At 47.7% G+C, this 26,981-nt stretch overlaps 13 protein-coding genes and 2 non-coding genes across 15 annotated transcripts; 9 read left to right on the top strand and 6 right to left on the bottom strand.

The window, feature by feature from the left end:
- The first annotated feature begins 135 nt into the window (after positions 1–135).
- On the top strand, positions 136–2,438 carry BABINDRAFT_160232 (ATP-dependent 5'-3' DNA helicase). The gene has a single exon (XM_019128125.1). It carries the CDS (start codon positions 142–144, stop codon positions 2,302–2,304), a length of 2,163 nt encoding a protein of 720 aa, XP_018987349.1. The 5' UTR covers positions 136–141; the 3' UTR covers positions 2,305–2,438.
- A 766-nt stretch (positions 2,439–3,204) lies between these two features.
- Positions 3,205–3,909, top strand: BABINDRAFT_165523 (uncharacterized protein; the record flags this gene model as incomplete). The annotated part of the gene is made up of 1 exon (XM_019130343.1): positions 3,205–3,909. The coding sequence occupies one exon, from the start codon at positions 3,205–3,207 to the stop codon at positions 3,907–3,909; it is 705 nt and encodes a 234-aa protein (XP_018987350.1).
- A 467-nt stretch (positions 3,910–4,376) lies between these two features.
- On the top strand, positions 4,377–5,856 carry LTV1 (Ltv1p). Its single transcript, XM_019128126.1, has one exon. The coding sequence runs from the start codon at positions 4,412–4,414 to the stop codon at positions 5,813–5,815; it is 1,404 nt and encodes a 467-aa protein (XP_018987351.1). The 5' UTR covers positions 4,377–4,411; the 3' UTR covers positions 5,816–5,856.
- Positions 5,853–7,985, bottom strand: IPT1 (inositolphosphotransferase). The gene has a single exon (XM_019128127.1). It carries the CDS (start codon positions 7,619–7,621, stop codon positions 6,242–6,244), a length of 1,380 nt encoding a protein of 459 aa, XP_018987352.1. The 5' UTR covers positions 7,622–7,985; the 3' UTR covers positions 5,853–6,241.
- A 251-nt stretch (positions 7,986–8,236) lies between these two features.
- BABINDRAFT_160235 (uncharacterized protein) lies at positions 8,237–9,151 on the bottom strand. The gene has a single exon (XM_019128128.1). It carries the CDS (start codon positions 8,782–8,784, stop codon positions 8,548–8,550), a length of 237 nt encoding a protein of 78 aa, XP_018987353.1. The 5' UTR covers positions 8,785–9,151; the 3' UTR covers positions 8,237–8,547.
- Positions 9,152–9,906: 755 nt separating this feature from the next.
- Positions 9,907–10,826, bottom strand: BABINDRAFT_160236 (polyamine acetyltransferase). The gene has a single exon (XM_019128129.1). It carries the CDS (start codon positions 10,742–10,744, stop codon positions 10,034–10,036), a length of 711 nt encoding a protein of 236 aa, XP_018987354.1. The 5' UTR covers positions 10,745–10,826; the 3' UTR covers positions 9,907–10,033.
- Positions 10,827–10,876: 50 nt separating this feature from the next.
- On the top strand, positions 10,877–11,479 carry BABINDRAFT_46117 (RNA-binding protein). Its single transcript, XM_019132112.1, has 2 exons — positions 10,877–11,191; positions 11,238–11,479. The coding sequence occupies exons 1-2, from the start codon at positions 10,955–10,957 to the stop codon at positions 11,265–11,267; spliced, it is 267 nt and encodes an 88-aa protein (XP_018987355.1). The 5' UTR covers positions 10,877–10,954; the 3' UTR covers positions 11,268–11,479.
- A 367-nt stretch (positions 11,480–11,846) lies between these two features.
- BABINDRAFT_160237 (uncharacterized protein) lies at positions 11,847–12,900 on the top strand. Its single transcript, XM_019128130.1, has one exon. The coding sequence runs from the start codon at positions 11,930–11,932 to the stop codon at positions 12,776–12,778; it is 849 nt and encodes a 282-aa protein (XP_018987356.1). The 5' UTR covers positions 11,847–11,929; the 3' UTR covers positions 12,779–12,900.
- An 857-nt stretch (positions 12,901–13,757) lies between these two features.
- Positions 13,758–14,525, bottom strand: BABINDRAFT_32049 (CAP domain-containing protein; the record flags this gene model as incomplete). The annotated part of the gene is made up of 1 exon (XM_019131570.1): positions 13,758–14,525. The coding sequence occupies one exon, from the start codon at positions 14,523–14,525 to the stop codon at positions 13,758–13,760; it is 768 nt and encodes a 255-aa protein (XP_018987357.1).
- A 1,374-nt stretch (positions 14,526–15,899) lies between these two features.
- On the top strand, positions 15,900–15,972 carry BABINDRAFT_t71. Its single transcript has one exon. It is a non-coding gene; the product is annotated as a tRNA-Ala (tRNA).
- Positions 15,973–16,104: 132 nt separating this feature from the next.
- BABINDRAFT_114500 (CAP domain-containing protein) lies at positions 16,105–17,564 on the bottom strand. Its single transcript, XM_019126867.1, has one exon. It carries the CDS (start codon positions 17,422–17,424, stop codon positions 16,258–16,260), a length of 1,167 nt encoding a protein of 388 aa, XP_018987358.1. The 5' UTR covers positions 17,425–17,564; the 3' UTR covers positions 16,105–16,257.
- A 2,825-nt stretch (positions 17,565–20,389) lies between these two features.
- On the top strand, positions 20,390–20,462 carry BABINDRAFT_t72. The gene has a single exon. It is a non-coding gene; the product is annotated as a tRNA-Ala (tRNA).
- Positions 20,463–22,327: 1,865 nt separating this feature from the next.
- Positions 22,328–23,407, bottom strand: DOS2 (Dos2p; the record flags this gene model as incomplete). The annotated part of the gene is made up of 1 exon (XM_019130344.1): positions 22,328–23,407. The coding sequence occupies one exon, from the start codon at positions 23,405–23,407 to the stop codon at positions 22,328–22,330; it is 1,080 nt and encodes a 359-aa protein (XP_018987359.1).
- A 673-nt stretch (positions 23,408–24,080) lies between these two features.
- Positions 24,081–24,668, top strand: OCA6 (protein-tyrosine-phosphatase; the record flags this gene model as incomplete). Its single annotated transcript, XM_019132481.1, has 1 exon — positions 24,081–24,668. One exon carries the CDS (start codon positions 24,081–24,083, stop codon positions 24,666–24,668), a length of 588 nt encoding a protein of 195 aa, XP_018987360.1.
- Positions 24,669–24,814: 146 nt separating this feature from the next.
- On the top strand, positions 24,815–25,311 carry BABINDRAFT_114529 (uncharacterized protein). Its single transcript, XM_019126868.1, has one exon. The coding sequence runs from the start codon at positions 24,960–24,962 to the stop codon at positions 25,215–25,217; it is 258 nt and encodes an 85-aa protein (XP_018987361.1). The 5' UTR covers positions 24,815–24,959; the 3' UTR covers positions 25,218–25,311.
- Positions 25,312–26,981: the final 1,670 nt, after the last annotated feature.

Genomic DNA, 26,981 nt, shown 5'->3' on the forward strand with positions numbered 1-26,981 from the left:
CGCCTCCATTTGTTGCTCTGGCTCTTCATTGAATCACGTGACGCTTCCTCCCCCCCCCCCCCCCCCCCCCCCCCCCCCGCATGTCAAATTCTGTACACCTCGAGATATCGAATACACCCCACTTCTCAGGAAGCTATCCGCATGACCGACGCCTCGAACAACCAGATCAGCCTCACCACCAACTTCCTTGATGCCCTCGCACACGAGAAGCAGGCGGACCTCACCGCTACCCACGAGCTCCTCACGTCGCTCGCGCCCAAGCGACTTGCGGGGTTGGGCTTTGCGGTGCTCAACCTCTGCGTGGCAAACTTAAAGACGGGTATGGGCGGCAAGCAGCTCATCGAGCTCGAGCCGGATATGGCGTATGCGAGTAGCGATGCGATTGATACTCGCGGAGTCAAGGTGGGGGACATTGTCCGACTTGACCGTCTCGGCAACGCCAGCGCCAAAGTAGAAAAGAAGCTTCGCGGGTCCTCAAAGGTGACTGACGGGCTTGTGGCGCTTTCACTCGAGCTGGGACTCGAGGGCGTCATCTTGAAAATGTCCGCGCGAAGCATCACCGTGGCCGTAGAGGGCGACGAAGACAAGCTGTCAGAAAAGGCTCTCGCCTTGATGAATGAGCGGCTCTGGCTCGTCCAGATCACAAACTCCATCACGTACAAACGCATGGAGGTGATTTTGAGCAAACTTCGATCCATGAAGTGCTCGCTGTTGTATCAGACGCTTCTCGGCGACGCGGCGTACATCGCGCCGGGCGCGTCGCAGCACGCCGAGTCGCAGGCGAATACGGTGTTTTTCAACGCAGGCTTGAACGAATCCCAGCGTACGGCGATCACGTTTGCGCTCTGCCTGCCGCTCACGATCATTCACGGACCGCCGGGCACGGGCAAGACTTACACCGTGATCGAGCTTATCCAGCAGTTGGTGGTGAACCAGGGTGAAAAGGTGCTTGTGTGCGGACCGTCAAATGTGTCCGTGGACACGATCCTTGAGCGGTTAAATTCGACGCGACTCATCCGCGCGAATCGGCTTATTCGCATCGGGCACCCGGGCCGGTTGCTTCCGCTTAACTACCAACACTCGTTGGACATCTTGGTCAAGTCGCCGTCCTCGGATGAAGGTGCTATCCTAAACGACATTCGCGGCGATATCAACAAGATTGTACGGGAAATCGCCAAGACCAAAAAGTTCAAGCTGAAGCGAGAGATGTTTGCCGAGTTGAAGAGTTTGCGGAGAGAGCTCCGCACGAAGGAGAAGAAGTTCGTAGACGAGTTGATCGTTTCCAGCGACGTTGTGGTGAGCACTCTCCACGGCTCCGGGGCCAGAGAGCTACTCAGCGTGTATGACGAATCGGGATTGGTGAACGGAAAGCCGCTCTTTGACACGCTTATCATTGATGAGGTGTCGCAAGCGCTTGAACCGCAGTGTTGGATTCCGCTCATCAACCATTTGGGGATCAAAAAGGTGGTGATTGCCGGGGATAACAAGCAGTTACCGCCTACGGTGAAGACGGAGGACCATCCGCGATTCCAGAAGCTCCTCTCGCGGACCATTTTCGACCGTCTCGTGGGAATGTACGCGAGTGACGGGGAAGTTCCGTTCAAAAAGTTGTTGAGCATCCAATACCGCATGAACGAAGTGATTATGGAGTTTTCCAACCAGCAGTTATATCACGGTAAGTTGACGGCAGGTCAGTCCGTGAAGCACCATACACTTTGGGACTTGAAAAAGGGGGAGATTCCTGTCGAAGGAATAAAAGACTTGGTTAATGAGGACCCAGACGATCTGAATGCCGACTTGAAACTTCCGTTCATCTGGTACGACACCCAGGGGGGCGATTTCCCCGAGCGAACCGACGACGACACGTCCCAGGTCTCCAAGGGGAGCATTTTCGGGTCGTCCAAGTACAACGAAAGGGAGGCGGAAGTGGTTTTGGAGCATGTGGCCCAGCTCGTGACGCACGGAATTCCCCAGACGCTGATTGGGGTTATTTCGCCGTACAACGCACAGGTGGCGTATTTGAAGTCGATCGTGGCTGAACGGTTTCCGGACGTGGAGTTGTCAACAATCGATGGGTTCCAAGGGCGTGAAAAAGAGGCGGTTGTAATTTCGTTGGTGCGCAGCAACGACAAGCACGAGGTGGGTTTCTTGAAGGACGAGCGGCGGTTGAACGTGGCACTTACACGGGCGAGGCGACAATTGTGTGTGGTGGGAGACATGGAGTGTTTGGCGCAATCACGGAACGCGTTCTTGAAGGCGTTGGTGGAGTATGCGGAGGAACATGCGGAGGTGAGATATCCTTAAACCTGAGGGAGAAGCGATGGGGTTTCTAGAGAGCCCTTCAGCAAAGTGATATTAGTATAGACAGAATATTCATGGTAAATTAGGCCTTAAAAATGGCAATCTTGACACGGTAACCAGCCTTAGATAAACTAACTGGGAGGTTTTGTAGTATATCTACGTAGCTAATGGTATAACCGGGTAAAATTGATTGATCATCAGATTTGAACTGGGTGTACAAGGAAACGGTCAGTCAGTCTTTATATAGACCGACTGATGAAGCTATGTCTCACTTAAGATGAGGCACCTACCGCACTTTTACCACAGTTTTAAAGAAAAATCGAATGGCATCACATCAACTTTAAGCATTAATCGTTTATGAAAGGAGCCATCAGTTATACCAAGAAAATGAATAAGGACGCATGCAGAGGAACTGACCACGGTTTAATGTTAGTAGAGAAACCTGAACCATCGATACAAAGCTCACGAGCTAATCTGTACACCCTTTTGGCTTGGGTCAATCCATTCCTCACCTGATATTTCATTCATAATCTGAACTAGTTTACAGTGCCAGTTTTAATCGACCCTACCGGAAACTCCCAGGGTTTCTGCCTTTGTAGATATTCAACTTTTGGTAGCATTGTTAAACCACCCCCGGAATGCAATTTCCTTGGTTCCGACTTCTAGGCTGTGGCGGTGAACCCTCAACCTGTATGAAGTACGGCGGTCTGTGGCGCATTAATATTCTGTCGTGCGCCTACCACCTCCAGAAAATTCGCGGGACCGGCGCTTCACTCCATCTTCAGTTGCTATTCAAAGAGCTTGTTTATCTACCTATCTCCACGCTAATCATCGCTACACACCACCGTACCTTCTACTGGCTTCCACTGCCCTCTTTTTGCTTTATCTTCTACCACCCTCTCCATGGACGCACACTCGGTCGACCTCGACATCAGACGGGTGCAGGTGCTTCTTCGCATCAACAACATTCTCCTCACAAAATGGATCGAATTCCAGCAGCTGACGCCGCGGCCGACACCACAGAACCCACCCACACCCCAGCAGCAAGACTTTCTCCAACACGTAATGCGCCGAACACACTGCAACCTTACGTATCTCGCGATGGTCAATGACCGGTACCAGAACCCGAACTACGCGGCGCAGAGCTCGCAGCCCGCGTTTCCTGCCATCTTGACGCCGCCTCCTAGCATTCCTGAGTTGGCGGATTTGTACACACAGTTGCAACAGTTGTTTCCGCAGGCGTTGATGATGTTGCAGAAGAAGGCGATGCTCTCGAGGCAGCAGATGCTCAAGCAAAATGCCTCGCTGCAGGTGCCAACGCAGGTCCTGGCTCCGACTCCTGCCAGCGGTGTTAACTCACCAGCGTTACAGCTGCGCTTTTCCCAGCAGTTTACCCAGGGTTCGCCTGACCTTCAGCAGCAGCTGTTCCAGCAGAGTCTGTTTACAAACAACATCAATCCTCAGCAGATTCTCCAACAAAACCAAGCTATGAACCAAAACCAGCAAAGCCAAGCCATGAGTCAAAACATGACCCATCAACAAATGAATCAGAACAACCAGCAAATCCAACCGAATAACGACAACTTTGACTTCATGAAGTGGCAGTGAGCTCGGTGCCGAGCCGGTAAAGCCCGGCCTTTTCTTCTCGTCTTTTCTTGTTTCACTTTTCTACCTGTATAATAAAACGTAACTAATATTGCTCAGGATGTAGAGCATGCTGGTTCCTTTGTTGGTGAAGGAAAGATTTTTGCAAAAAAAAATCACTTAACCGAGTTATCCTATCATTTTATTGGTTAACCTCAACTATTCTGGATGTCTATCCAACACAATAAGCCCCTCCGGGCGCGCTAGTTCCCATCGGAACCGCCCAATATATACCATTCCTTACGATCACTTTTGATCAACCACAGAGTTTTATCGCCGCAACGTCCGATGACAGCTTCGCCCTCGTTTTATTATCAACCGCCACATTCCCGGTGTAACATCCGAGCCGCACCTCATCACGTCACGTGGACGTCTAACAATTTCTTTTCGTGCATAAAATTTTTTCTATTTTTCATCATTCACCGTCCTACTCCCCTCCCCACAAACCATTCCTAACACAACCATTATGTCGTCAAAGAGAAGATTCGACAAGAAGAAGGCGCAGACCTATGCGATGGTCTTCCGTTCGCACGAAGATCCGTTGTTTCATGACACAGAAGCGCCGGAGCACGTGTTCGTGGCGGTAGACAACCCCAACGAAGCGCGCAAAGCGTCAGTGCTCGCGGCCAAAAGCCAGGAGGCGGCCAAGAGACGTTTCAACACCGGTAAGGAGCTCGAGCTTGACTTTGAGGAACAAATCGCCCAGGGTAGCATCAGGCCCAACGAGGGTGAGGCCGCTGTGTACGGGATCACGTACGACGACTCCAAGTACGATTACATGCAGCACTTGAAGCCGATTGGGCGTGGCGACGGTGTGTTCATGCCGAAAAAGGGTGTTGAGGATGTCAAGAAGAACACTGGCGAACTCGTGTTCCGTGACGATGCCCCCGATATCAGGCAGCTTGTGGAGGAGAAGGAGCTCCTTGCGGCGCCGAGCCAGGTCCAGGTCAAGGCGACGTACCAGGATCAGCAGAACGTGCAAGATGCGATCGCGGGGTTTAGACCGGATATGGATCCGCGGCTTAGAGAGGTCTTGGAGGCGTTGAACGATGAGGCGTATCTCGATGAGTCGCACGACGTTGACGACGGCGACGTCTTTGGTGACTTGTTGCAGGGCGGCGAGGCCGATGAAGCCGAGTTCTTTGGCGATGAGTATGAAGAGGACTGGGATCTCGACAACTTCGAGGACGAATACAGTCAGTACGACGAGCCGGAGCAGCGAGAGTACGTAGAGCAGCAGCAGAAGAGCGAGAACCCCGAGACGAATCAGGACTGGGAATCCCATTTCAAGTTATTCAAGCAGAAGCAGAAGGCTGTGGCGAATGACTGGGACTCGGACGACGATTTTGAAGCGGAAGAAGCGGAGGAGGACCAAGTGGGCGATTTACCGGAATTTGGGGCCAAAAAGGTGAGCAAGACCAAGCAGAGAAAGAAGAAGGGGGCCATGACCGATACTTCTGCGTTCTCCATGACATCCTCCGCGTTGTTCCGTACCGAAGGCTTGACCTTGTTAGACGACCGCTACGACCGCCTTGTTAAGAGCACATACAAGAAGTCGCTCAGCGGGTTTGGTAACGAGGACCGCTACGGAGAGGATGGTGAGGTGGCGTATTCGTCCGAGGAGGAAGAGGAGTATACACCGTTTGAGATGGCCAACGAGAGACCGGACTTTGAGAACATGTTGGATGACTTCTTGGACAACTATGAGCTCGAGGGGGGCAGGCGTTTAGTGCCGAAGGACGCGGAGATCCAAAAGTTGAAAGACGCGTCGGATTTGGTCAGTAAAGGAAAGTTGGCTGCCAAGAGAAATCAGATGAAGACCAAGGGGGTCAATGGAATCACCACAGGGTTGAATGCGTTGAGGTTCTAAGTGTATCAAATTGTATAATAAATTAATGGTTATGGAAACCCTTTAGGCTATGTTGTAGACAGGTTGTGGCCGTGTAACGTGCAGAGATACCATAAGGCTGAATGTATCGCCTCTGGGCCTGCCGGGTTGGGTTTGGTTAAAGTGTACGAACTGCTGTGAGGTCATTGGTAAGGGTAGCATCCATAAGTGGTAACCTTCCAGCTTACGAAATTTCTTTACTCCATTGCCTTGCAACCCGACAAAAGTGGATTTGCCACTTCTACAATCTAATCTTGAGCATAGGCTTCAAATAAATGTACGGGAAGATTTAATTCAAAATTACCTTTGGGCTTTCAACTGGCATATGGTTGGTTATTAGTTCATGAAATAAATAATAATTGAATATCGTGCTGGATAAAATGTAGGGGGGGTAATTCCCCTGGGGAATTATAATGGATCGAACCAGTTCTGCAACTTGGTATTCTTGAACACCCGCATACCCATGGTGTACCCCTTCCTTTCGTCCCCCTCTCTTCTGGCCTCGACAAACTCCGCTTGCTTTCTAGCCAATCTTGGCTTGAAAACACTGAAGCTCACGATAGCATACAACAAGCCAAAGAGCAAGTCGATGCGCCAGTGGTGGTCGAGGTAGATGGTAGCCCACCATTGCACAACCACGTACAACCAGCCGAAGAAGAATTTAGCGTAGTGCGAGCGGGCGTGGTAACAGATGAAGAAGCAGCACATGACCGCCATGGCCGAGTGGAGCGACGGGAAGGCGCCAAACACAATCGGCGACTTGTGAAAGCCCTGAGAATTCAAGTGGGTACCCATCGCCACGTCCACGCGGGTCAAACCGGCTGCGTAGCCTGGGGTATCGTAGTCGGCAGCCTTATCTGGACCGTAAAGGCTAATGAACCACGGTGGAGCATTGGGAAACACTAAGTGAGTCAATACTCCCGCAATGTTCTGGAACCCCAAGCACCAGGAAAAGGTCAGAAGAGCACCGGGGACGTGGAACACATAGAGCCAGATCGCCGTGAAAATCGGGGCTAAAAGGTGGAGCAACACATACAGAAACCACGCAAACAAGTCCTTCGGGGTGGAGATGTTGTTGGTGCCCCACCAATGGTCGGCATTGAGAATGATCCAGGAGAGTGCAAGAAGCAATGGAGGGGTAATTAAATGGGCTTGGCTGTTTGCCGCCTGTCTAGGCTCCGACATTTCTACAAGACAGTCTAGCAAAACGTAGTCCTCGCCAAAATTGTTCTCACTAACCTTCTGGCCCATGATGAAATTGCTGGAGGAAGAAATAGACGATCTGGACACGCTATCCGTGCTTTTTTTTCTCAAAGCAACCACTTCTTCATCGGACAGCATGCTGAACTCGTCTAACTCCTGGTTTTGGGAGTACGAGTCGCGTTCCGCGTCATTGTTGGTGTGCTTTTGCTGGTAGAACAAGATATAGAGGACGTAGCTCAACGCCACAATGGCTACAAAGCTGAGCCAGCCGGTGAATGACGTGATGGTGAATACAATCCCGTCCATTTTCATCATCAACGGCACATGAATGCTGGGTCTCCATGAGTGCGGAATCAAACCAGCATTTTTAAAGATGCAGAGCCATGCCACCACAGGTCCGAAGTTGAGGAGAAAGTTGAGGGGCAACGTGACGACATTTCTCTCGTTCAAGCCGGACTTGACGATCCGCACGAGCAATACAAAGAGAAACGTGAAGGGTTTGAGGAACGCGCAGACGATGGGAGAAATGTACAGGTACTTTTGTAATAGGTTTTGCATTCGGGGAGGTTTATCGGAGGGGTTCATAATGATCTGCGACGCCTCTATTTTGGTGGTTCGGGTAAATAAAACAATTTTTATGCTGATGAATACTGGCTTGAAGAAAAAGGCCAATGTCTGTTGATGTTTAGTGAAAAATCAGTAGCTGCAGACTTTGTGCATACGGAATCTCAGGATATGAATTGTTCCGGCAGTTGGGACACGAAATGCAAAGGGTACTCTAGTATTGTTCCTGAGTAGTCGTTACAATTGACAAATCTCGGATGCGTTTCTGGAACAAATAAACCGAGGATTGGTAGGACTAGGTCGGGTGAGACTAAGTTTGGTGAATCTAGGTTTGGTGAGACTAGGTTTCGGCGAGGGAAAAACTTGTCGAGATAATCAAGCGGTACTAACTCCTATGGGATACGAAAACAGAGGAGTGTAACGAAATCAAGAAAGACGGTGGGATCGAAGGGTGTGACGGGATCAACGAGTGTGAGCGGTACAACCTAGAATGGACGATGGATGATGGATGCAGGGGAGAGTATATATACCCGTATGGGCAGAGAGAGACTTTAGTCCGCTGTGGCACTAGCTCGGTTGTCAAACATGCACGAAAAAAAAAAGCAAAAACAATGACGTACAAATGTATGTATGTATGTTGATCGAAGGTTTCCTAGATTGAAAAAAAAAAGAAATTAAATAATGCAGTTCCTAGAGTCCCAGTAACTCCAACTCTTGCTACCTGTGTTTTTATCTCCGGTGATATCTGTTGTAAATACGGCGCTCTTGATCACAACTAAGGTCTTTGCAAATGTCCCAGAATTATGAGATGCATCGCTCCGTGTGAAATGCATCACCCCGTGTAGTGCTGTTTTACCGAAAGCCGTGCACGATTCAAACTCAGACGTTCGATGCAAGGATAGCCGCGCGTTGGCACGGTACACCGTTTTCTATACGTATCGTCCTAGCTATGAAACATACCCACTCGAAGAAGAGAATCGTAAATACCTGGTGAATGATACGAATCTGAATCCTGTACCAGGCAGCCATTGGGCGTTCAGGGATCGAGAGAAAACCAGGTTTAGTTCCGAAACCGGTTGCTGCAGAAATACATGGTGGCGGAGTAACACGAGTACTGAGTCAAACCATGCACGCGACTGGACACATCTTTCCGGGCGGAGTACATCGGATTTCCGCACCCACATTGTCTGAGAACCCCTTTTTCCCAGACGAGGTATAGCTCTAAGCTTATGTAATATGATAACGATGAACACTGTAGGGTTGTATTCTTGCTGATGACCAAGAAAATTTCAGGTCATGGTTTCACTCGAACCCATGTTAGTGACCCTCTTACTAGGGCCCAGAGCAGCTAGCCCCACTTATCCCAGGGCTGGGAGTCTCATGCTTGATTCCAAACCTCGGGCTTTAGCTTTCAGGATGTGCTTTCGCCCTATACTTATTTATCTGTAGCAAAAGGGGATGATGTTTTTATCCACGAAACTTGTTTAGATTCGGGCTCGAATGTAAATCTAGCTATTTACAGACACAGGTGGGGGGGAGGGGGGGGGGGGGTCCAAGGGTAAAGTCGGGACAACAATGGGTATGTTTTTCTGCATCCCGTGATCCATAAACAATAAGCTTTGGTATCCATATGAGCTCTTATTCCATGTTGGTCTTTAGAGAGCCTTGTTGATGGTGTGGTCGCCTAGGATCACGCTACGAACTGCAGCCCCGGTTATGACCTCCTCACGTGAATTCCACAAGTCTTAACTCCGTGCTTTTGGCCAGTGATTGCGTAAATTTCTATTTCGGGTACCTGTGAAAATCGAAGGCAGTGTATAATAAAAGGGAGATATTCACAGGATGAGACTGGATTGTATATTAGCATGAGTGGCATCTAATAAAATGAAAGCCTCGGCAGTGTTCTACCAGGCGTAAGGATGGATATTCCAAAGTCCCAGGAGTTTTCCATTCAGGGGCGTAGAGCCACTCTAAACGAGCCTTTTATTGGGGGGGAAAAAAACCCTCAGGCCTGAATTAGGACATCCTGGTCTTTCACTATACTCCGGTTTACGCCTTCATCAGTTCCACGTCTGGTAAATCTATACTAGCACCGTAGGCGTTAAGCGTTCGTATAGCTCTGGCAGCTTCAGAGAGTATAATTTCGGTATCCACATTCTTTCACAGCTCCGTAGATCTAGCGTTCTCCGCGTGACTTCCCGGTTTTCGCCTCAACCCGGTCTTCTAACCTTACAGAACTAGGAACCAATGACATTAGGCATGAAACTGAATTCACGCTGGGTATATTAACCAAACAGCCATGGTTTCAACTTGGCCTAGCGTTACGTGCACCAGATTTTCCCCTTTCTCTATTCCTTCACCCTCGCGTTTCTACGTTTTTTCGCATTTTCCATTCATTGCCCTAACTCTCGTTTTACAAAAGCCCATCTCTAACTACTCGTAGTCTTCATCGCCGCCCTGGACATCGGCGACCAAGTCGTGCCATTCAACACCGCCGAAGGTGCACTTGCTGATGCCCAAGTCACGGAAATGGAGCTTGTCGACGTACAACTTCAACAAGCTTTCCTTGGCAAGAAGGGCAATCTTGTCTGCAACCTGCTGCTGCGAGATCTTGTGCATGTAGTCGACGTACAACCAAGTGGCGTAGCCCAGGCCGCGGAAGTCTGGGTGGACCACCAAAGAGTGGATACCGATGACGCGAGAGGTCTCGACGTGACCGAGCGTTTTACCGGACTCTGACACGTTGGATCCGTTCTGCGGCATCATCATAGCTTCTTCGGTAACCAAATCAGAACCCATCTTGGTCGCGATGATATGGCCGATCAACTGTTCGGACTTGATCGTGGATTGACCCGGCAAATCGCAGCTGTCAAGGTTATCATCCTCCTCATCCACTTCAGTGGCAGAGCCATCAATCTTGGCAAACTGTCTGTTCAAGCGGTTTCCGTGTTCGTACGGTGGGTTGAATTCCCTGTAGAAAAGCCCTAAGCACAACTCGGGACACGCTCCGATCCGGTATTGGAACTTCTCCAACGAGCAGCGCTCCTCGGGTGGGAACCCTAAGCCCTCCAACACCACACACTGTTCGATGTCAGCGGAGGTCAATGGGCGAATTGCTATGCGGAAGGCGGCGTTTGGATCCATAATTAGCGTATGGGTATGGTACTAGTGTATAGACCTGCCAAAAGAGCAAAACTTATCTGATGGCGTAACTTTCTGCGGCATGTGTCCTGTAAACTGCTTATGTAAGCAGAAGAGCCGCCGGCAATATCAATATGCCTAAGAATAGCGGCCGGCAATATCTATATCAGCCTCGAAGCTAGTGCTACTCGATATTCCATCTGATTTTCTAGCATGTCCGAACAAACTGAAACCACCACCACGGTCTTGCCGTTGGAAATCATCGACAAGTGTATCGGCTCCCAGATCCACGTCATCATGTCATCCCAGGACAAGGAATTTGTGGGAAAGTTGGTCGGCTTTGACGACTTTGTCAACATGGTGTTGGAGGACGTGACCGAATACGCCTCCAATGGTGAAAAAGTCACCACCAGGTCCAAGATGTTGTTGAACGGGAACCACATTGCGATGGTATGTATCTTTTACTCACATTTTGTGTTTCTACTAACATTTCTAGTTGGTCCCAGGTGGTGCTGGCCCCCAGTAGCTAGGCTGATGCCTTGGGCGTTTTAAGGAGCCAAGAATATCTTGTGCGAGCACTCTAAGGGCTATCCCTGTCCAAGCAAGCCCCGGTGGCAATCCCTTTGGGTTTATCTGATAATCATCGTCTTCCCCATAGGGGTCGCTGGTGATGGAACCTTGCTTCAAGGTGTGTACTATACATTGTATGTTACTTTCGTTTTAATTGCATATTCGACGATATTGAACTTTGATAGTTGTAGGTAGTGCCTTTCAAGTTCGTTAAAGGTTTTTTTTTTCATGATGAAGACTAGGAAGTGGAGGGTTTTCAAACGAATATAAAGGGTTACGATTAAAGGGATTTTATAAAAGATATGAGAAGTTATAAAAGATGAGATGTTGTAAAGGATATGAGATATTACAAAAGATATGAGATGTTATAAAAGACATGAGATATTATAAGATATGACAGATTCTTGTCCTCTTCAAGTGCATGGGTCTGTGTTTCAGATGTAGTTGAAGTTTGTCATGCATCAACTTCCCATCACTTCCGTGTTCCGTTAATGTTGCCTGCTTTCGAGTCGCCGAAACGTTTTGATAGCACTCTACGTTATTGAATTGAGTCCAAAGAGTTAGAAATCTGTTTTAGTGTAGCGGCTTATAAAAAGCTAGGCCAGTTTGTTTGCAAACATGACACTCCCTGTGGCTCCGGGTTTATATATTGACAAAACTTTCCCCAGAAACTGCTTAGGTTTCAACCACCCCAGGTTTGCGATTATGAAATCATTATTTTATTCTTTTGCGTTGGCCCTTTATCTTTCGAACAATGTTGTCTCCGAGTATGTCGTGAAAGCGGGGCACGGATCCCAAACGCTGTTGACGATTGCAGGCGATAATCATCGGTACACAGAGGTCTTTACTTACGTCCAAGTATTGGCCTTGGGCTCTTTGGGTCAGGCATCCAAGCCTCCTTCCTCAACTTCGGAATCCATCGATGGTGCGGTCACTGGGACGGGAACCGAAACCGTAACTGGTTCTATTTCGATAACTGCTGTGGCTTCAACCCCTATCGCCGTGTATCACGATACGATATTGAAAACCCACAATCAATACAGAGGTGTTCACCAGGTTGAATCTTTGCTCTGGAGCCAGGCACTTGCAACATACGCTCAATCGAAGGCTGACAGGTATGATTGCTCGGGAAAGTTGGCCCATTCAGGCGGACCCTACGGCGAAAACTTGGCCTACGGCTATTCCGTTAAGGGTGCTATTAATGCATGGTATAACGAAGGATCTGATTACGCCTACTATAATGAAACAGCGTCGTCAGATGGCATTACAGACGAGGATATATTCAAGAAATACGGGCACTTTACACAGTTGTTGTGGAAAGGAAGCGGAGAACTAGGGTGCGGGATAAAAACGTGTATCAACCTGGGGGTGTATCTTATTTGTTCGTACGGGCCTCAGGGTAATGTGGTTGGACATTTACAAGAAAATGTGTTTCCTAAGTTGGTGCAGTTTTCCCCCTCTGTATGAGCCATTATCTTTTGCCCTGCATCATACAACGGTTTTCATGGTTCGCCTTTGACTATTTAGCTCTAGAGTAGCGTGGGGTTTTGAATACGAAATCGCGTGTTCAAAGATATTACAGTAACGTGCATTATTTTCTATTGTAGCAGAGCCAATTGGGGTATATCTAAATATATTGGTAATAGTGCCATCATCGATATGAGGGTACTTAGTTGAAAGCCAGAGAAAAACTACTGATCTCCCCACCTTTTAGTGTTTGGCCCCTTCGTTTGGTCCCTTCGTCTAGTAAGGTATCGTGCAAGTGTCGCTGGCAGCTGTCCCGCTAGAGACTTTTTTTACAGACCACAGCTATTAGGCAAACGTTCCAAATTACAACTACGCGCGGCCTTCGTATAGCTTGGCAAGCCTTAGAGGGAGAAGGGCTAGAGCAGCCCATTCGATAAATGAAAAAAATTACAAGTCTCGTAGGCAGAATCCGAGAGGCTAAATTAGGGCTGCCTACACGACAACAAGGGTGAGCGAAAACCTCGCCATGCAGAGTTAAGTTCCATGGTAGATCTCTCGTTGTATACGATTGGGAGAATGTGGACACCATGGCATTCGTGTGTTTTTTACATTTCGATGACAGTTGAACGAACGTTAAAGTTTTCTTTTTATCCCTGGACGCTCTTTACCTTTTTCCTAAAAAGGACTAATTGGCAAACCTAATTCACAGCGAGGATTTACCGGTCGTCGGAGGCTAAATCTTCACGTGCCAGAAACCGGGCCCTAGCCCAAGAGTACTCCCCCCCGTAGCGGTGCAATTCAAGATCAGTTACAAACTTTGGATATCGGCTCATGGTTTCAAATTATTCATCTAAACTATAGGTCAACTGGCACCATGAAAAAAAGTCATAAGGAAGGTGAGGGGAAATACAAAAAGAATTGAAAAGAATGTGGGTCAATGAAGAATGGAATGGGTCGTAGCTGCTGCAACTTTCATCAGTTAGATCAATGGCAAGACGTTGGCAGCGTCCTCGCCGATAAAGTTACCGGCAGGATCGTACGAACAAATGATGTAGGTACCCCATATGTTGTTACAGGTCTTGTAGCCACAGCCCAACTTGGTGGTGCTCTTCCAAATAACCTGGGTAAAGTGGTCGTAGGTATTGGCAGCGGAGTAGTCGTAAGAGGAACCCTCATCGTACCAGGCGTCAACAGCACCGGTGGTGGTGTAGCCGATAGCCAAGTTTTCACCGTATGGGCCGCCAGAGTGGATCAAGGCACCGGAACAGTCGTAGTTGTCAGCATAGGCCTGAGCGTACTCGTACAAGGTGTTGTCCCAGGTAAGAGCATTGACACCGTGCAAGGCACGCTTGGCATTGTGTTCGTCTAAGATAGCCTTGGCAAAGATAGGGTCCTTGGCGCCGGAGAATTCACTAGACGAGGTGGTCTGAGCAGTGGTCTGAGCAGTAGTCTGAGCAGTGGTCTGGGCAGTGGTCTGGGCAGTGGTCTGAGCGGCAGGGGTGGTGGCAATAGTGACAAAGGTGGTTGGAGTTGTGGCCTTGGCAACAGTAGTCTCCTGAGCAGCGACCTGCTTCTGAGTGGTGGCAGCCGCCGTCTTGATGGACGAAACGCTGGTGGAGGCCTTGTTGGTGCCAGTTGAGGAAGCAACCACGGCCTCACCCAACTGCTGGGTCTGACCCGGAAGGATGGTGACGTATTCCGTAACGAATTCCGTGACGACTTGGTAAACAATCTTGCAAGTGACCATTTGGGCCATCAAGGGCAAAACAATAGCGGAGGATAACTTCATGGTTTAAGGAGTGGAAGACAAGGAGTGAAGGGTAGGGAGCGGAGGGAGGGTGTGTCAGACTTGGAAAGAACGTGGTTTTGGAAGGAAGGTGGTACAGATATATTGATATATGTACAAGACGTGCAACTAGAAATGGCGGGCGGTGACTGAGAGAAGAGAAGGGAAAAATGACAAGTCTCCCAGGGCACATATGTTTACGGTCTAGATGGGGGCGACATTGAGAGTCTGGCAGCGATTTACAATGTCGAATATACCTATCGCACGTAAATAGAGTAAAAAGAAAAAAAAACCAGATTTCATCCTGATTTAGTACGTGTTTCGCGTTAGAGCAGATAATCCCATGCATATTAGCATACGTCCCATACTAAATTGTTAGGGTGACGCGTGATTCTATGTAAGGAGAGGGTACTTCTGCGGCTCTTCCTGTTATAGCTGCATGTTGCATGCATGCGACCCGCCTAACAACGCGCCTCGAAACTATAATTGTTACCAGTGACTGGGTTTCGCCCGATGACGCCGAATTAAACTTCGTTCTGGCCTGATATGGTACCCTGTTGTGCATTAGAAAGTCTGGGTTCTGGCTGTTTTAGGGAACTAGCAAGTGAAATTGGGCAAGGATCTGAGGCACGTGCAATTTTCAAGTTGGGCTTACATTACATACATACGAGCGGTTACTTTTTTGCCTAATTAGGAATATTGTTGTGCCCTAATGGGGGATTGTTGAAGACTTGGGCCAAAGGATTGGCATTGCTATCAATGAACCCACAATGAAGAAACTCTGACGATCGGCCTAATTTTCTCCGCCAGATCATATAAACTACGAAAAATAGACTGGAGGCTAACGCAAGCAGGCGTCGGTAGTGATGCTTAGAGGTTTGGAGGTACCCACCTTGTGAGTTAACGGTCTGTATCACCTTTGGGCATTGACTAGCGATTGCCATAAAAAAGCCATCTTCACTATGCGCATAAGAAGTCATAGTGTATTGCAATGTTCAACATCTTGGCAATGTACATGTACATGTAGCTATAAGTTACTGGAAGAACTGTCTTTGTAGATTATATATAAATATATGATAAATATCAATTACTTATGTATAGCCAATTACCATTCTCACTGTTAAATTATATAATATTTTCAGGTATATTCAAATATTTATAGCCTTAAGTACGTATACATAAAGTACTTTGTGATCTATAATTACGTATATGTTCAATATTTGTTTAATGAGATATCTCAATAAATGAGAAAGAATGTCACGTATATCTACTAATGCGGTAGATGGTTAGTTTCGTGATGCCATCATACTTTAAATGGCAATATCTACAAATTATGGGCGTGTGGCGTAGTTGGTAGCGCGTTCGCTTAGCATGTGAAAGGTCTCGGGTTCGACTCCTGACTCGTCCATTTTTGGTTCTCCATCTGTCGCTAACACCCCCAGAAGAGATATCAGTCATAAATTAAAATTAGCAATTGTTACGCACCGGAATGATAACCAAGTGTTCACAGAAGCATTACTCATGCACTAGTTAAGGCTATCTCACCGTACTGCATTCATATCTAGACTTACATACTCTCGCATATTACCGGCGATCGGGTATGAGGTGAAATATTTTGTTTCAATGAGCCATACAAGGCTTATACAGTGGCAATACACATGCAAGGAACCGGAACTATTACGTTATCCCCACTTTAGATAGGGGGTAAAACGTTAGCCTGAAACTGGGAGAACACGTTACCGTGCGGATCGTACTCGCAGATGATGTATCTACCCCAGGCCCCCCCACAATCGATATAGGCACATCCAAGCTTGGTAGTGCTCTTCCAGATAAGCTGGGTGAAATGGTCGTAGTCATCTTCAGAGTTATAGTTGTAATTGGCCCCCTCATCATACCAAGCATCTACAGCTCCAGTGGTAGAGTAGCCAGCAGATAAGTTTTCACCGTACTTCCCCCCACTGTGCTTCAAATCACCGTTACACTTGTAAGTGGAGTCAGCATAGTTCTTGGCGTAGTCAGCTAAAGTGTTGTCCCAGGTAAGGGCAGGCACCCCGTGCAAGGCACGCTTCTCGTTATGAGCCTTCAAGATGACTGCAGCAAAGTCATCCGAATCCGCAGACGCAGTACCGCTAGTCTCACTGACAGAGGTACTGGACGTCGCTGGGGTGGCAATGGTAGAGGTGGTGGTTTGGGGGGAGCTAGGCGCCGTTGCTGTTGGTGCTTTTCCGTGGGTAGAGGTTGAGATAATCAGTGACCCCGGGGTATCAGCTTGAGTAGGGGTAGCATTAGTAGAGGCAGCCGCGGAGGAGGTGGTCGTAGAAGAGTCAGAGGAACTCCCCTGAGGAGTTACTTCTTCGAAGTTCAAAATAGTGGTCGTCTCAGGGATAACCGTTGAAGTATCTTCTATAGGTGCTTGAATGGGTATTGAAATAGTTGTTTGGGTGGAGGTGGAAATATCAGCGATAGCTTGAACCGAAGTTGAAGAAATGGCAGCTGTGGTATGAGGACCAAAAAATTTGTAAAAATTAGCAATTAGAAGGGCCCAAAGTTCTGCATTCTCTTTCGGGATGACAAGTCCAGTACTAGCAACCTTAGCATAGGTAGTAGTTGGGGTTCTGTACAAGGTAGTCAAGGTGGTTGGCACCGGGACAGGCTTGGAGACTATGGTATCCTCAAAAGTTGACTGTTCCGCATTAACGGTCACGACATGAGTAGCCTCAATGGTAGGTTGGTTTTCGCCAACAGTTACGACATGGGTAACCATAGGAGCTGTATGTGTTACATAGACGGTTTGAAAGACAGTTGCGCCAAGGGCCGTGTTGGCTAAGATAGCGGTGAGGATCGCTGATGAGATTTTCATTGTGTGTGGGTTGGTAAAGGAAGGTGATGGCGCAATGCGAGGAAACACTTATAGCGTAGGAAGTGGGATATCAATGCTTTTATAGCGTTCCTTCTTGGTATGCTTATGACGCGCTTGCCTACTGATTTGTTTTATAATTGATGTAATTGTTTCTAGGGAAGCCATGCGTGTCCCTTCACCTATGCAGTCTATTCATGGGTTTAAAAAGGCCTTGATGCCCTCTAGGTTTGGAGGAGTAGTACTAAAGTTAGAGTTTTATTGTCACTCCGGGTCAGAGATCCGTGATCGCGCCTGTTTGGTACCATTCCACGTACATCTGCATATGCGCGGAATGTGCAGGTACATGGGCCAGTTTTTAATGGTAACATACGCGACGAAGATCCGGCACCTTACTCTCGTCAACAATAACAATAGGTATCCCTGGTCGGATTGATTCGGATTTGGAACAGAAGTTGTCGTAATAGGAGATTCCTAAGAATACGTTTCATTACAGAATGAGCCTGGTTCTGCCCGAATCCAACGGAAATAAACGATACCAATTCGATAGAATGTGATCTCTCAGTGAGAGACCTATGCTCACAGCAACGGCAAATATTTCGCAGAGCATCCTCGGATCCTTAGCTAGCCCATACTATCAACGTTATACGCCCGACCACAGGACTGGGCTAACTTTATCGGGGTCAAAAGAGAATGAAGCGTGCCCGACTAAATTTGCCTCGACTGACTAGTGCGAATTTCGTGGTTACCATTCTATTTCAACTGGTGGCTAGACTCCGAATAAAAACACATCAAAAGAAAAATGAGACAAGGTGGCAATAGCTCTGACACGTTGGATGCCTTACATACTTTTGTTAGAGACACCATATGTGCCTAAGCGGGAAGTTTAGTGAGTTCCTAAAATGGGAGTTAGCGGGCAACGGGATGTAAAGGAGGAAGCAGCGAGAGCATCTGAAACCCTTGTAAAACGGTCGATTCAGAACGCTTCATGGTTATCAAGCTGCTTGTGACCTCCATGTACACTCTACGCAATATAATTTACACAGGCGAGGCACCTTTCTTACCAGGGCTGGAGGAATAGAGGTGCCTGCACGGGGAGGAGGCTTGATTCCACAAAAAGTTAGATCTAAAACGTGGGAGTTTAAACCCGAGTAACTGGATTTTATTGTTACATCAGCATTTAACCCACTAGTGGTTTTATTAGGCATTCTATAAAGTCAGAAAAGGAGTATCAGAGAAAGGAGTGACCAAAAGGCAGTTAATGTTGAATACCAAACAGCTGTACCGGAGATGCCTCATGATTCTAGACGCAGTAAGCTTGGATAGGCAAACGAGTTTATATAAGCGAGACGAGGATGCGGGAAATAGCGACCGTTTTCCTTGGATCTTTCGCAATGGTTACCTGGTGAGGCAGAGCTAGCCAATAGAATTACCGAGGGAAAGCTCGAGACTCATTCTTGGAGAGGGAAAACGAGATGAAACCAAGATTTCATCCTGTTTGAATTTTCAAGGTTTTTTATACAATCAACGGTCAATTCATCTGGTCAGGTGCCGATGACGTTATTTTGGGGAACCTATTTTGTAACTAAGATATTTTAGACGACCTTACAACGAAGGTATGTACACTAAGCTAGACCAACGATCAGTTATGTAGTGCGCTTAGGCATTCGGACTTTGGAGTGATTTCTAGATCGAGCTATTTTACCTACCGATCGGTGCCTTCATGTGGAATGTGCATGTGTATCAGATCCACGGATCCGTGCGCATGGAGAAAGTGTCGGGTACCTTGCCGGATTTCAGATCAGAAACCAAAACTGATACGCCATTACGTTAAAGCAAATATTCACTTACGTTCCAGATTCTTAGCATTATGAGAGGTTTAATTTGAGATAAATGGGCTTAAGGTGACTGGAAGCTTGAGTCCTTTTTTTTTTTTGGTCTCAGGCTACTTCCGGATCGCAGCTTCTTGAAAGCACCATGGGGGGGAAGGTATGCTACGTGAGCCCCTTGAAACGGCGTTTTGACGCAGGAAGACTACCTCAAGTCGTTTACTTGCTGCTTTGACGTATGAAAATTCAGTAGCAGGTGCACGTTAGCGACGGATATTTGCATATCAATAGTCGGTTTTACATGCATTTATAGGCCATTCCAACTTTACGAAAGCTACGGCATTCTTTTAGACTAATAAAAACTGATAGTGCATACTCTCTCAATCGTGGCTTTAGAGATTTTGCTGCTGGCTTAGATATTTCCAAAAAAACAGCCAAGCCGTTCATTCCCTCGGGTAGCACCAGATTGAGAGGTGTTATACTTAATCAACTTATATTTATTACATAACCAAGTGCAGGCACGCATCAATGATCCACGGCCGTTACCTGTCGAGACATCTGGGATATAGACTTGTAACCACTTTGGCTTACTTACAGGGACATGTATCCTGGGTAACCAGCATGTAAGACGAGTAGATCTATGTAATGGTTCATCTGTGCCAGGTAGAAATCTTATGGTCTAGAGCGCTGTAAACACCTTCCACTAAAAAAGTATCGTTACACGGGTCTCACCTTGCATATCCCATGCATATGCAAGCCTGCACCATAGATCAGAGGTGTGTTTCGTGAAACTAGCTGATCTGGGCAAGAGAAGATGATACAATCCCCTTCGCAACATGCGGTTGGAAAATAATGGCATTCCATATTCTTCGATGGGTACCGCCAGGACTAAGCATTCCATATACCGGCCTATTGCTCTATTACCATTGATCACACCAGATGTGCAACATACTTGCAATAAAGCTCAGCGCATAAGTATGTCTATGTCTGGAAAGTTCGTATCAAAAATGGTTTACTGACTTCTAACTAGCTCCAAACCTATTTGAGAGGGAATATCTACGCTCTCAAATAGTTCCGAAAGCAAGACTCATCTATGTTATGGCTATTAGCGCTGGACATATGTTTTTCAGGTACAACTTGGGCGTGTGGCGTAGTTGGTAGCGCGTTCGCTTAGCATGTGAAAGGTCTCGGGTTCGACTCCTGACTCGTCCATTTTTTTTCGTTACCTGCGCCGCACCTCTATAACATCTGGTGGCGATACAAATCGCCGTCGACCCACCAACAATGTACCAAACCTGCCACTATTCTTCCCATAATGCGTTTAACAATAACTATCGAAAAAACTGACGACTTCTTTCCCCTTGATATCCCATCAGAGCTCACCCTCCTCGATTTTAAGGCGCTCTTGGAGGCAGAGTCGGACATTGATCCCGCCAACCAGACTTTGCTTGTGAACATGCGCGCTTTGAGCGGTGATGACCAATCATTAGAGCAATTGGGATTGCAGGACGATGATATGGTTGTTTTGAAGGACAAAATGAGCCAGGCAGCGCGTGCGCCCGCCAACCCTAATGCCTTGACGGACCAACACATTGAGGCCATCAGAATGCAGGCATTGAGTAATCCTGCGGTCAGCAGCCAGCTTCTTGCCAGCAATGCGCCGCTCCATGCGGTCCTACAAGATCCAGCGCGTTTCAAGGAGTTCTTTCTCCAACACATGGCACAGCAACAACAGCAGGGCCTTTCGCAGGCGGAAATCTCGGCCATTGAGCAGAATCCCGACGATCCAGAGAGCCAGCGCCGCATCATGGAGCTTATTAACCAGCAGGCGATCGACGAAAACCGCGAGATGGCGTATGAGATCTCACCAGAGGCGTTCACCACCGTTAACATGTTGTACATCGACATGGAGGTGAACGGCCACATGGTGAAGGCGTTTGTGGACTCTGGGGCGCAGACAACGATCATCTCGCCGCGTATCGCGTCGCTGTGTGGGTTGGACCGTTTGATTGACAAGCGCTACCAAGGTGAGGCCCGCGGTGTGGGAACGGGTAAGATCCTCGGCAAGGTGCACTCAGCGCCGATCAAGATCGCGAGCCAGCACTTGCCGTGCTCGTTTACGGTATTGGAAATGTCTGTGGGGATTATCTTGGGGTTGGATATGTTGAGACGGCACCAGATTATCATCAACTTGAAGCGAAATGTTTTGATTATCGACGAGGAAAATGGGATTGAAACGCCGTTTTTGGGCGAAGCCGATATCCCCAAGGAGTTTGGGAATGTGCCAGATGTTTCTCTGGCAAACGTTCCTGCCAGGGCTCCCCTGGAGGCTGCTGGAAACGCTGCTTTCAAGCGCGCTAAGACGGCTTCAGTGAATTTACCGGCTAGCGGCTCCGCTGGCAAGTTTCCTGAGGCGACAATCCAGCAGTTAATGGGTTTGGGATTCAGTAGAAACGAGGTGACAGTGGCATTGGAGTCCACGGGGGGAGATGCCGAAGCCGCCGCGTCGTTGTTGTTTTCGTTCTAGAATAAATGGCGGGAGAGGCGGGACAGACTTCTCTACTCTATTGGGTTTCAATAAAAACTCATATCGGCAGCAAAAGAGTTGACATAGAGTTAGTCAATAGAAGGATTGGGTGACAAGCATTGCTACATAGTACTTGTATTCAATAACAACGATTTCCAAAAACGGTGCGATCTGGGGTACAATTCGACTCTGAATAAAAGTCGGTCACGAGCGGTTTTCATACCTGTAGATAATAGTGGGAGGAAAGGAAATGATGTTCTGACGGTTTCCTTTGACGCTGGGCTAAGAACTGACATAGTACGAGGACATTTATTGCACTTACATAACGCTAAATTATCGACACAAGGGGTGTATAAGGCGAGCCACCGGAGAGCAAAGGCTTTAGGCGGTAACAGCTCCGCTATCCTTCAGATAGGTTCATTTGACCGAACATGACTTTAGACTAGAGAAGTTTTCTTATGGCCCGACTGCTGGCATACTAAAAACCAGCCTATGCCAAAGTCCCACGCCATGTCTACTCATCATCTGTTATCACTAGAGCAGCACTTGCCTATTCCCAGTCGTCGTCGTCTTCTTCACCTTCTGGAGTGGCCTCCACCTTAGGCCCGCTCTTCTTGGTGGCCACAACGTCCAACGTGGAGCCGTCCACGCTTTCCAACCCATACGTCACGTCAGAGCTGGTTCTGCTGGAATTGACGTTGCTGGAGTCGACGGTAACTTCTTTCGCCGGCTTCTCCTCCTCTTCATCATCCCAGGCAAAGTCCTCGGTCTCCCCGGTCTCTTCAGCCCCACCGGCCAACAACTGGGCGCGCTTTTGCTCATCTTGTTGGATCTTGGCCAACATGTAGAAGTAGCGACTCCAGAAGTCGGCGTAGGCGATCTTGGTTGGCACGATGGCGTTCATCAAGGAGTGCAATGCCGGGGTGGACTCCAAGCGCTGAGTGATCTCGCCGGTCTGCGAGGCAATGTCGAACGTGGCGGCAAACTTAATGTAGGAAGTATCTTCAACATCGGCAGCGGTCAAGTATAACTCGGGCGACGAGTGCAAAGTGTGCATCTGCGCCTCCGTGCGCGAATGGGCGATAACCGTCTGCTTCTGGTGATCCGCATCCGTCTCACATGCCGACTCCCCGTCCGCGTGCGGTGCCTCGATCGTGAGCGCACCCGCAAAAAACGATGTGAAGTTAGACACGAGATTACCCGCCGTGTTTTCCACAATCTCCAATTCCTTGTCGAGCGAGTCGAGGTAGGTGTTGGTCTTTGATGAGAGCAATTCCATCATCTTGGCCTGCTCCTCCCCGTCCTTGAACTTGACCAACGTGGATTTCGCCTGCTCGAGGTTTTCGTGTACCTTGGAGGTCAATTGCTCCACGTCCACCCTCGCCTTGATCTGGCTAAACTGCTCGTTAAGCTGTGACGTGGCCTGTGTGATATTTTCCGGGATGTGGATATTACCCCAGAGCCCGCCAAACGACGAGCCCCATTTCGAGGTCTGCTCTTCAATCACACTGTAAGCCTTCTCGATTTCTGTCTCGAGCTTGAGGAATTCTTGGTCGGTCTTGGCGTCCACCGGTGTGAGTGTGTCCACTGAATCCTTGGGGGCCAGTTCGGCCTCATAAACGTAGTCCATTATTGCGTTCTCTGGGTGGTTAATGAATGTGGTTGGTGTGTGTAGTTTAGCAAGATTTGGGGTGTGGAGTTATTTTGCTCCGCGTTCCTGACCTCTCAGAACGTGACACATGCGGGCTTATCGAAAGGCTGGCGCACGTGACATGCGATGACAATGCAAAGACTGTCGAGATGCGATATATGAATCCTTTCGTCAGACTGCTTGGGCCTTTATTGATAGGGCTTTTTTTGGCTAGGATTCAGAGAGGATCTTTGGCCCGGTGGTATACAAATAGATTTTTTAGCGGATCGGTAGTAGTTCCAAAACCTCCAAATTAGTTAATCTCATTGATCAGCCCCTAAAGAGTGTAATTTTATTTTATTTTATCCAAAGTAGGAGAGAAGAAATAAGAACATTCATAGAGATAGATATCTATAAAGGAGGAAACCCTATTTTCAGTAATATGCCAATCCTATAATTGTTGTCGTCTTGGAGTCAGCATATATGACTTTCCTCCAGTCTCTAATTGAGCGTTTGTGCAGACCACCAGCACGTGCTTCACAGAAAAGTGAGAGATTGGTGTTGGACTACACACGACTGCATCTCACATGACAGCAATATCTGGGGACCTGGCAGTTTACAAGATTACACACTTCCGGGGGACACACGTTTAAATCTGAGCCAGTCCCATACCATGTCTACACAGAACTCATTAATTCCTCCGTTGCGATACTGCACCATCCAGCCCAACTTGTACCGCGGAGCGTACCCGCGCGAGCTCAATTACAAGTTCTTGGAGTCGTTACAGTTGAAGATGATCATCTCGATGACGCCCGACGCGATTACCGAGGAGACTGACGCGAAATTTTACCACTGGGCACGCAAAAACAACATCAGGTTGGTTCATATCCCGTCCGCAAAAAGCGGTAAGGGTAAGAAGCGAGGGGTGCCCCTTGGCTATACCAGCATCGTGGGTGCCATTGAGTTGATTCTCGACTCGGATAACAGTCCGATATACCTCCACTGTCTAAACGGCGGTCAAGTCACCAGTTTGGCCGTTGCATGCCTCCGCAAGCTCAGTTTCTGGTCCACTGTATCCATCTTTAACGAGTTTATCTCGTACGCGAGCGACATCAGCGTGGCAGACAGATCGTTTGTGGAGAGCTTTGTGGCAGAGATTCACGTACCGAAACGCAAGGTTGCGTGGATATGGCTGGGTATGAGCAGAGGTGTAGTGGGGAACCATCCCACTCTCAGGTTCTACGAAAGTGAGGTGAAATAGAATAAACCTTTAACTGCGGCTGACTCGCGGTTTGAATGGACCAAGGGATAGGGTGCTTTTAGGAGAATGGAACTTTGCTTGACCGGGACGCTGAGCGTAACCGAAGATTCTAGACCAATTATAGCATGCGGCCAAGCCCTTAGAATGGTGGATTACTATTACCCAGATGGGACTCCATGGGGTTGAAATGGTGCCTGAATTGAACTATATCCTCGGCTCAGAAAGGGTGAGAGTCGATGAAAGATCCTTAGGTTATAAAAGCCTAATGCTTTGTTAACACCTAAAGCTGAAATGGAAGACATTGGGCTTTATTTAAACCTATCCCGCAATCCTTTTGGATCAACCGCTTATTACAAGCAACGTCTGGCTGGGTATATACACAATCGTGTACGATTTTCTCTTCAGCTAGACTCCCATTACTTCCTGATAGGCCATTTATTTATTGCAAGAAAATACGTACACTTCGAGTGCATACAGGTGCAATCTGGACGCCAACACAGACTTAATATAGAGCTACCGTATTACATGCTACTCGAATATTATGCTTAAATAAGGGAATTTTCAGTTGTTAGTAGCTATTTCAAGACTTAGCGCTTGGATTCCTTCTTCAATCCACCGTCCCCACAGTTTTGTTACAACTTACCGAGGCATTTGTAGTAAGTATGTAGCTGTCACATGGTAGGGATCAATACTCTATATAAGAAGGTCGATCCCTCTCTCCTTTATCCTATATTCATTATATAGGCAACCAGTATTACTATTACTATAAGTAGATATTCTACCCTTGAGGTAGAGATATACCACAGCATCGGAATTTCACGAGATAAGTGCACACGCTACACACTAAATACACCCTCTTTTCTCTTACCAGATATAATATAGGTCTAAGTTGTATGATATAACTCTAAACTATATGATTGGAGAGAGGATATAGTGATGATTCACAGTATAACGACCCATTAGCCTCGTTTATAGCCACCCACAACATTTTAAATGTGATAGTACTGAACAATCCTGCCTCTCAGAATTTCCACAGTCACACCTGTACCCAAGCTGAGAGCAGCTCCAACAATTCCTGGTACTCAGCCTGCACGGAGTGATAGTGTTATTTTCTCACGTGCCGTTCACGTGTGTATACTCAGGGCAAAGGATTATACAAAATTTTCTTCTCGATCTCGAACACCACGAGGAAAATACTTTTCACCTGCACGAACCAGTCAGGGTGGAAAACTTCGCTCCCAAACGCATGCCCTCGTTATGGGCGGTGTGCCCAGGCGCGAGCAGCGTTCCCCCCTCACTAAAACTTTGCGTAGCAGGTGGACGCTATATCAAAAACGGTACCGTCAATTTTCAGTGAATTTCTTCTCTTGTTAGATTACGTTTAACAGTCAAGCAAAGGTATGTCATATTTCAGTGCTACCTTCGCAAAGATCAGCACCAAATTTAAAGAATCGCCCCAAAGTGAATGACGGAAGTGATGCCAGGACCGACGGAGACAATCAACCTTACCATCTAATCAGAGCCAAATGAGGTCGACATCCCTGGAACCTCCAAGGAGAAGGGGTGCTTCCACCTTATATCCCAAAACTTGAGCACAAGTCGCCATCAACCAGTACATCGTAATCAAAGCCTGGTCCAACAGACTCCATAATCTCCTATCCCTCCGTTTTCATTCGTATTCGAATAGACCTCTGAGACCCAAGTACTAACCCGCTCTAGATCACAATGCAAATTTTCGTCAAGACTTTAACTGGTAAGACCATTACCTTGGAAGTCGAATCCTCCGACACCATTGATAATGTTAAGGCCAAGATCCAAGACAAGGAAGGTATTCCACCTGACCAGCAAAGATTGATCTTTGCCGGTAAGCAGTTGGAAGACGGCCGTACCTTGTCCGACTACAACATCCAGAAGGAATCTACTTTGCACTTGGTCTTGAGATTGAGAGGTGGTGTCATTGAACCATCCTTGAAGGTCTTGGCTTCTAAGTACAACTGTGACAAGTCCATTTGTCGTAAGTGTTACGCTAGATTGCCACCAAGAGCCACCAACTGTCGTAAGAGAAAGTGTGGTCACTCCAACCAGTTGAGACCAAAGAAGAAGCTTAAATAGATTATTTCGCCCGCTTCCATTATTTCTCTCCTTTCTGGTTACTTACTTTTTGGGTCTGGTACAAAATCAATCTATATGTTTTTTAATTAAGATATATCATTGTAGCATCTTGTAGTTGGACTTACAAACAATCTGGATGGCTGTGTCCAGCCCTGAAGGCAGCCGAGAAGCCCGTACGTCAATGTATATCATTGGTTACAA

Source organism: Babjeviella inositovora, assembly GCF_001661335.1.
Source record: "Babjeviella inositovora NRRL Y-12698 unplaced genomic scaffold BABINscaffold_2, whole genome shotgun sequence".
In the NCBI taxonomy this organism is placed as follows: domain Eukaryota; kingdom Fungi; phylum Ascomycota; class Pichiomycetes; order Serinales; genus Babjeviella; species Babjeviella inositovora.